This window comes from Colobus angolensis, unplaced genomic scaffold, assembly GCF_000951035.1.
Source record: "Colobus angolensis palliatus isolate OR3802 unplaced genomic scaffold, Cang.pa_1.0 Scaffold282, whole genome shotgun sequence".
In the NCBI taxonomy this organism is placed as follows: Eukaryota; Metazoa; Chordata; class Mammalia; order Primates; family Cercopithecidae; genus Colobus; species Colobus angolensis.
In genome coordinates, this window is record NW_012116066.1 from 2181898 (window position 1) to 2191677 (window position 9780).

Sequence of the window (9780 nt, forward strand, 5' to 3'; positions counted from 1 at the left end):
ACCCCAGTACCTCAGTTCAAAATGCAGAAATCACCGGTCTTCTGTGTCCTTCGCGCTGGGAGTTGGAGACTGGAGCTGTTCCTATTCGGCCATCTTGCTCTGCCCCCAGGGCAATGTTAACTGATCTCTAGATATCTAGTCTATCTCTCTTCCATCCCCATATTGGAGCTGTGCTGATTTTCAAATATATATTTTTCTATATATATATGTGTGTGTGTGTGTGTATATACACACACACAAACATACACACACATACATATATATGTTCCCTGGCTAAAAATTTTAGTTAAAGTTAATTCCCAGATAAATTTGATCACATATGTTTACTTCTCCCTTCCTAACTCCATGAGAACGAGCGTAAGTTCATGGAAAAACTCAATAAGACAAAGAGAACAGGAGTAGAAGCATTGATAGATGTAAGGTTCTAACTAACTTTTACTTATTGCAATGGAAGTTTCAGCTTCAAAATATCTCCTTCTACATGAACTTCTGAGAGAAACCAGCTAATTCTTCCCATAGAACTCCTAATATTTTAAGATTTGGAGGCACCTGGTCTATGGAAGGCAGGAATGTGTCGTGAGATTGGATACATGAGTTATTTGTTGAAAATCTTTTTGATAAGTGGCTGCAGTTCCATGTCCTGTCACCTACTCCCTGCTCCTTAGGAGACCAAAAAGTTTATTTGCTGGAGAATCTGAATGAGAATGTCCTAGACTCGAAATCCAGGCACAGTATGAGGATTGGTTGAAACATGAATACTGTGTTGTTCTGTTTTGTGCTGCTATAACAGAGTACATAATTTAAATATAACAGATTAATTTACGATGAGCAGAAATTTATTTCTCACAGTTCTGGAAGCTAGGACATTCAAGATAAAGAGGCTGGCATCTGACAAGGGCCTTCTTGCTGTGTTATCCCATGGCAGAAGTTGGAAGGGCAAAAAGAGGCAGAGAGAGAGAGAGAGAGAGAGGACACACAAGAGGAGGATGAACTTGAACTTGTCCTTTTATAAGGAACGCACTCCCATGATAATGACATTAATTCTTCATGAGGGTGCTGCCCCCATGACCAAACACCTCCTGTTAGGCCCCACCTCCCAACACTGCTGCGCTGAGGTCAAGTTTCCAACACTTGCTTTTTTGGGGGCACATTCAAACCATAGCAGAGATTAAGAGAAAATTTGCATGCCTAATTTCAGGACCTATATGTTTCATCCTAGATGCAATTAGTGAAACAGGGCATGAGTTATTTAGTTTTACATTATCAGATTTCTAGCAGTCATCTAGATATAGATTTTTCCCTTTTCAACATCTTCTAAATAATTGTATAGTCTAAACATAATTAAAACATTTTAACATCTCAAATTCTCTCATCACTTTAACATGTTTTAGAAAAGGTAAATCAAAGATTAGTTCATGTGAGAGTCTGTAAAATATTAATTTCATTTAGCCTACTCAGTTTCTTTACTTGTAATAACAGAATTATAAGCAGAAAAATGATTGTACAAATAAACACAAATGATGTCATTTGATTTATTTCCTTTTAGAATTATGAAAACCCAATAAACAGAGTATTTTTTCCTCTTCTATTTCTTTTCCTTAAATTCAGGGGCTGGAAGAGGGCTGGCGACAATGAAGAATCCCTCCTCCTGCTTGCTTAATTATTTTAGATATTCACATAACTTTTTTTTTCTTTTTCTTTTATTATTATTTTTTTGAGACAGGGTCTCACTCTTCCACCCAGGCTGGAGTGCAGTTCTGTGATCTTGGCTCACTGCAACCTCTGCCTCCTGGGCTCAAGAGATCTTTCCACCTCAGCCCCCTGAGTAGCTGGGACTACAGGCGCGTACCACCATGCCCAGCTAATTTTTGTATTTTTATAGAGGTAGGGTTTTGTCATGTTGTCCAGACTGGTCTCAAACTCCTGGACTGGAGCAGTCTGCTCGCCTCAGCCTCCCAAAGTGCTGCGATTATAGGCGTGAGCCACTGCACCCAGCCATCATAACTTTATGAACAAACCAAATTGTGTATTATGCATTTTTATCTTCCCAATGTAATAAATTGATTTTATTAACAAGAGATATTTAAGTAGAATATACATTTTGCTTCCCAATATATCTGAAATGAATGGAATAAATACATAAAATATATTCTACCTTCCCAGTGCTATACATTAGCATTACTAAAATGTAAGTATTTTAGATATAGTTCAGTTTACCAAAACTCACCTACTGTTCTCCTACAAAAATAATCACCAAAACAAAAATTCAACCCAGGCCAAGAAAATATTTCTATGCCCTATTTTTTGTCTTTCGAATTTCAAAGTACTATACCTTTCTAGCTTACATATTTTTGCAACCAATTCTAAAACTGTGTTCCCTGTTTATAGACTTCTCAGACCCAAGTCCCCCAGGTAACATGGGAATCAGTGTATCTGTATCTATGTGGCATGTATTTGTCTCAACTCCCCCCTTCTAACTTCTCTTGTCTAATCCAACTTCACACAGACTCCTTAGGTCTTCTGATTCTCAGTTTATTCTAATGTCCTGTATAAATAGTCCCTCTTGTCTGCAGGTGGTATGTTCCAAGACCCCCAGTGGATGCCTGAAACCGGGGATAGTACCAAACCCTATATATACTATTTTTTTGTTTTTGATAACTGAGACTGCTACTAAGTGGCCAGCAAGCAAGTGGCATATATAGCATGGATACGCTGCACAAAAGGATGATTAACATCTCAGGTGAGGTGCAGCAGGATAGTGTGACATTTTATCCTGCTATTCAGAATGGTGTGCAATTTAAAAACATGTGAATTGTTTATTTTGAGAATGCTCCATTTAATATTTTTTGAACTGCAGAAGGCCAAACCATGGATAAGGGAGGACTATTCCACTTGGTTGCTTTTCCATGGATCATCATTAGTTACTGATTTCACATGAAATTTAGTCAATAGTATTTAGTGATTCACTATTAAATTTTGTAGATATTTTTACTTTAAGTTTTTTAACTAAGATTCAATTTCTTAATTTTCTTAAGATGTAATATGGACATTAAGTACAGGGGCATACATTTTGCCTTTAATTCAACCATGAAGTATATAAAAATATTATAAAAACAGAACAATTTGAAAACTCTAGTATTAATCTTCATAGTAAATATTGGCTTCTTTTCCTCCTGAACAGGTCATTATCCAACTTTTAGAGGTGATGGATCATCTGCATAGAGGGGAATTGGTTGCTGCAATACTTCGTAACCGGTATATTTATGGAAACAGTTTAACTTATATAATGTCTTTCCTATCTATTTATATACCTAACATAGCAGGCACTCAGTAAATATTTGTTGAATACTTGGTATAAAATAAGTGTTTACTGTATGAATGAGTTAGAGAATGACTAAGTGACAAAGGAATCGAATAAAGAGGATGTTAGTGACAATGTGTCCTGAGATAAGGAAAAAATAGAGAATATATTTAGAAAATATAATTGATATAAATTATGAACAGCTGGAATACAGTCATTGGAGATATTTATTTGAATTTTCAGTTTTAAAGGCATGTCTTTGAATAAATCGAGGTATCCATAGCTTAAGAATAGATGTGCCAACAACACATTTTAAAAAATAGGATTGTCCTGTGATTGTATATATTTATGTTATTTAAAAATCCAGTTAAAACTTTTCCAGGGAGTTACTATGAGATATTTAAAGCTTCTTCTGACAAACTAGGATTTTAAATTTATTATTTAAAGAAAAATAGCCTTGTTTTGCAGCTATGACAGAGTCTGTCTTATTCCCAGTAGCTTAATTGTACAGTTTAGGTGAAACATTTGGAATAGTATGTTAGAGTTGTCTGTATCCTGGCTCTGATGCTCACTAGTGGTATAGCCTTGGGCAGGTTTCGTAGTCAATTCTATGCCTCAACTTCCTCACCTATGAAATGGTGTTAATAATAGTACCTACATTGCAGGGTTGTTGTGAAGATTAAATAAGTGTGAAAGGTGGGGGATGTGTGAAAGAGTGTGTGTGTGTGTGTGTGTATGTGTGGAGAGAGAGAAAAAAATGGAGAGCAGGCATGAGTGAGTGAGCTGGGCAGATAGTAAGCAGTATATATAAGCTACTATGAGAGAACTTTAAAAAGTTCATGGAAAAATGGAAATAAAAGATAAAAATAAAAAACAACTGTTTCTTAATATAAGCTCTACCCAAATCAAGATGCTTTTGTAAGTGTTGATACCAGCCATTTAGTCTATCTGTAAAGAACTGAGGGTCCTGGGAATTTAACCATATCAGTGATGTCTCTTTTACATTATTAAGTGAAGAAAAATGGGTGCTCTTTAAAGGGTTTTTAAGACTAGAAAACAAAAAGAAGTCAGAAAGAGCCAAATTAGTACTGTAAGAAGGGTGCTTAATGATTTCCCATCAAAACTCTCACAAAATTGCCCTTGTTTGAGAAATGAGCAGAAGCATTGTCATGGTGAAGAATAACTTTCTGGTGAAGCTGTCTTAGGCATTTTTCTGGTAATGTTTTGGCTAACTTTCTCAAAACACTCTCATAATAAACAGATGATATAGTCCTTTGGCCCTTCTGAAAATCCTCGAGCAAAATGTCTTGATCATCCCAAAATAACTGTTGCTGTGACTTTTGCTCGTGACCACTCTGCTTTTGTTTTGACTGGGTTACTTCTACCTTTTCCTAGCCATTGCTTTGATTGTGCTTGTCTTCAGAATCATACTGGTAAGGCCATGTTTCATTTCATGTTACAATTCTTTGAAGAAATACTTCAGAATCTTGATCTTACTTGTTTAAAATTTTCCATTGAAAGCTCTCTTCTTGTCTGCAGCTGATCTGGGTGTAATTGTTTTGGTACGTATCAAGTGGAAAGTTTGCTCAACTTGAATTTTTGAGTCAGAGTTGTGTAAGCTGAACCAACTGAGGTATCTGTGGTGTTGGGTATCATGTCTGCTGTTACTCATTGGTCCTCTTTAATTAGGGCATGAGCAAAATTAATTTTTTCCTTGCAAATTGATTTGAATCATCTGCTGCTGCGGGCTTCATCTTTAACATCATCTCATTCCTTTCTAAAATGAGTTATCCATTTGTAAACTGCTGATTTCTTTGGGGAGCATTGTCCCCATAAACTTTTCATAAAGCATCAACAATTTCACCATTCTTCCACTCAAACTCTGTGAAAAATTTGATGTTTGTTCTTGCTTCAATTTTAGCAGAATTCATGTTGCTTTGATAGGGGCTCTTTTCAAACTGATGTCTTATATTTCTTAGTGCTTCAAACTAGGTCCTGTTCAGGCATGTTATAACACATTACTATGAGTTTATTTTCATGCAAAAAAATTGAAATCCGTGCACAGTTTTTTTCAAAATACACACTTTGCATGAACTTTTTGAAGATCCCTCATGTTATTCAAATGTAAAAGTGAGATTTTAATTATTTTGAAAATGTAGTATTTCTGTTTTTCAATTCTGACGTATTTTAAAATACAGGCATGTTGTAATGTAAAGAAAATGTAGGAAAGGTTGAGGTAAGAAGGGAACATATATAAAGTCACTGTTATTTGACAGATACCATAGAGGGAGTTTTTCATAATAATCCCATTAGGGAAATATAATATGAGGGTGCCTGTTTGTTGGACTGTGTAAGTAGTTCCCCTTTATCCATGCAGGATACATTTGAAGGCTCCCAGGATGCCTGAAACTGAGGATAGTACTGAATCCAACTGCCATCAATCAGAGCATATTTCTGCTCATGTCTTCTACTCACAAATATAAACATTTTCTATCTTAACTAAGCACTTAACATGCACTGCGGTCATAACTTGCAGTTTGAGTGTGACAGCAGAACTAGCACGAGCTGCTTCTTCCTTCTCCACAATTTCACCAACAGAAGATTTCTTTCCTACAGTTGATCTTAGCAACCTCAGCGTATGATTTTTTAAAATTAATTTTAAGTTCTGGGACACATGTGCAGGATGTGCATGTTTCTTACGTAGGTAAACATGTGTCCTGGTGGAGGGAGAGCATACTTTTATAAGTCAAGAACTTTGACCCTTTCACTTAAAGGAAGCCCTTTATAGCTTCTCTTTGACATATCCAAGTCACCAGTATCACTATTCTTGCACTGTGGGCCATTATTAAGTCAAATAAGGGTTTCGTGAACACAGGCACTGAAATACCTCAGCAGTTGATCTGATAACTGAACTGGCTACTAAGTGACTCATAGGTGGGTAGCATTTATAGCATGGATGCTGGTCAAAGAGATAATTCATGTTGTGGGTGGGGTGGAGTGAAGTAGGATACTGCAAGATTTCGTCACCTTACTCAGAATGATACACAATTGAAAACTTATAAATTGTTTATTCCTGGAGTTTTCTACTTGATATTTTCTTTAGAATGTAGTTGACCATGGGTAACTGAAACCAGGGGAAAGTGAAACCATGCATAAGCAGGGACTACTGTGCTATCACGTGGGCTAGGGTGTAATATTCACCTTAGGAGCTATAAAATAGACTTGCTCACAGATACAGAAAATAGGGAAATCATAGCAGGGATAATATGTGGCCATGTTGGGTGAAAACAGGAGTAGATCAGGGGATGTTGAATTTATAGCTGCATGTATCAGCAGCTCCTTCTTTATTGTTGCTATGTAATATTTCATTGTTTAAATATACAACAATTTATTCTATCTATTTTCCTGTTGATAGTCATTTAAGGTGCATCCAGCATTTGGCTGTAATGCATAAAACTGTTATTAGGATTCTTGTGTAAAACTTATTTTGGCCACATGCACTTGTTTTGTTTAGACTTACAGTATACTGAAGTGGAATTGCTGGGACAGAGAGTAAGCTACTGTTGTTTAACATTTGTAGAAACTGCCAAATGTTTTTTGAAAATAGTTGTATCATTTTATACTCCCACCAATAATAAGTGAGAATCTTTACTAACACTTGATATTGTTAGCTTCTTTAATTTCAGCCATTCTGTGGGTGTGTAGTACTTCCTCATTATGGTTTTCACTCTTCATTTTCCTCATGTGTAATGATATGAATAGGTTTCATATGTTTATTAGCTATTTGGATATATTTTAGAAGCATATGTTCAAGTGTTTTGGCCATTTAAAATGGGTTGTTATTTTATTTTGATTATTAGGAGTTTTTAATTCACTCTGGATATATAGGTGTTTGTACTGTGAATATTTCCTTCCAGTCCATGGCTTACCCTCACATGCTGGTATTTGTGTCTTTTGATGAGCAGTAGTTCTTTTTTAAATGAAGTTCAGTTTATCATTTTTCTTCCGTTATGCTTGGTGCTTTTTGTATCTTGCCCAAGAAATCTTTGCCCTTCCAAATTTGAGGCTTTCTTCCAAAAGTTTTACAGTTTTAGCACTCACATTATAAATGCATTATTGGCCACAAACCAGAGAAGTGAATGTACATACTAGATTCCACATAGGATCTAAGTAATTAATAAGACCACTTTACAGAAGAAAAGTTCTTTGTACTTTTAATTCTAAGCTAATACCTTTGTAAATGGCAAGGTAACTGAATGATAACTTGAGCTAAATCTGGCATTACAGAGAGACCTAGTCTTACGGCCCCTAGTTTATAACACAATGACTTTTGATTTTCTTCTCTTGTAACCTTTCTTATTAAAAAAGCCCCCTTGAAAGAAATATAATTCTGATTCTAAGTAAAGTGATCCAGAACATAGAAAATAATGGGAAGCTGCATAATTCAAATGTCAAAACCTGAGAAAAACGTTGCTTGCATGCATGTACAAATTATGGGTCAGTTTCAAATTCTAAATACAATAAAACCAAAAACATTCAGAAATATCTGAAAGGGCTCACATCTGGAATCACAGCACTTGAGGAGGGTGGATTATCTGAGGTAAAGAGTCCAAGACCAGCCTGGTCAACATGGTGAAACCCTGTCTGTACTAAAAATACAAAGAAAATTGGCCGGGTGTGGTGGTGCACACCTCTAATTCCAGCTATTCAGGAGGCTGAGGCGTGAGAATTGCCTGAACCTGGGAGGCGGAGGTTGCAGTGAACTGAGATCGTGCCACTGCCTTCCAGCCTGGGCGACAGAGCAAGACTCCGAAAATAAAAAAGAATATATGAAGGGAATAAACTCTTTTTGACTAAGAAAGTTTTATCCCAGCGTGAGAATGGTTTAAGATTATGAAAGTTATTCATAGAAGGCATAGATGTAATGAGAACCAAAAGTGAAAATCCAAAGGTGTTTGAAAACAATTAAATGCTCATTTTAAGAATAGAAAAGATCCCTTAAAAGATTAGTGACAGAAACTTGCTCTTATAATAAGAAAAAAATGTCTCTCTGAGACAATAATTCAGCATCACACTTAATGGTAATATGTAAGAGTTGTTCCTTAAGCAGCAATAAAATGAGGATGCCCGCAATCAACATAGTATATAATATATATCTATAAATTCTGTCCAATGTCAGTAAAGAGGCATAACTAATGGAAGGAAGAAGACAAAATTACGAATTCTTAGAAGATAAATAGTGCTTGGAAAACTGGATATCCACTTGCAAAAGAATGAAACTGGATCCTTATATTACATTGTACACAAAAATAAATGCAAAATGGATTAAATACCAAAGTGTAAGACCTGAAATCATAAAGCTTCTAAAAGTAAACACAAGGGATCAGAGCTATCAGGAAGAGCTTCACAAAAGAGAGAAGAAAACACAAGGGAAACACTTCTTGATACTGGCCTTTGCAAAGATTTTTTTGGATATCACCCCAAAAGCTTAGGCAACAGAAACAAGAATAAACAAGTTGGGACAACATAAAAATCTTCTTCATGGGAAAGAAAACAATAAACAAAATGAAAAGGCAGCCTACATATTGGGAGAAAATATTTGCAAATCATGTATGTGATGAGGGTTAATATCTTTACATAACTTACATAACTCAGTAGAAAAGAAACCCACCAAATAACACAACTTAAAAATGAGCAAAGGACCTGAATAGATATATTTTTAAAAATAATACATAGAAATGCCCAACAGGCATATAAAAAGGTGCTCAACATCACATCATCAGGGAAATGTAAATGAAAACCACAGTGAAATATCACCTTGCACCTATTAGGATGGCCATTATCAGAAAGACAAACAATAGCAAGTTTTGGAGAGGATGTAGAGAAGAGAACCCTTGCACACTGTTGGTGGGAATATAAAATGATGCAGCCATTAGGGTAAACAGTACAGAACTTCCTCAGAAACCTAAATACAGAACTACCATATGACCCAGTAATCCCACTTCTGGGTATATATGCAAGAGTAATGGAATTAGCACTTCCTTGAGATATCTGTACTTTCATGTTCATTGCAACATTATACACAATAGCCAAGATATGGAAACAACTTTCAATGGATGACTGGATAAAGAAATTGTGATACACACACACACACACACACACACACACACACACGATGGGATATTATTCAGCCTTTTAAAAAGTAGATAATGCCTAGAGAAAATTTTTACAATCTACCCATCTGAGAAAGGGCTAATATCCAGAATCTACAAAGAACTCAAACAAATTTACAAGAAAAAATCAACCAACCCCATCAAAAAGTGGGCGAAGGATATGAACAGACACTTCTCAAAAGAAGACATTTATGCAGCCAACAGACACGTGAAAAAATGCTCCTCATCACTCGCCATCAGAGAAATGCAAATCAAAACCACAATGAGATACCATCTCACACCAGTTAGAATGGTGATCATTAAAAA

General features: G+C 35.8%; 1 protein-coding gene across 3 annotated transcripts in view; it reads left to right on the forward strand.

The window, feature by feature from the left end:
• KLHL13 (kelch-like family member 13) overlaps window positions 1–9780 on the forward strand; it is a 220059-nt gene that overhangs the window by 81306 nt on the left and 128973 nt on the right. For 2 of the 3 annotated variants that reach the window (XM_011948707.1, XM_011948706.1), the window contains exon 2: window positions 3182–3255. The exons of the other annotated variant lie outside the window; for it this stretch is intronic. In XM_011948707.1, the coding sequence (XP_011804097.1) occupies window positions 3206–3255 (50 nt within the window). In that variant the 5' untranslated portion in view covers window positions 3182–3205. The remainder of the gene's footprint in view (window positions 1–3181; window positions 3256–9780) is intronic. 3 annotated transcript variants of the gene reach the window in all.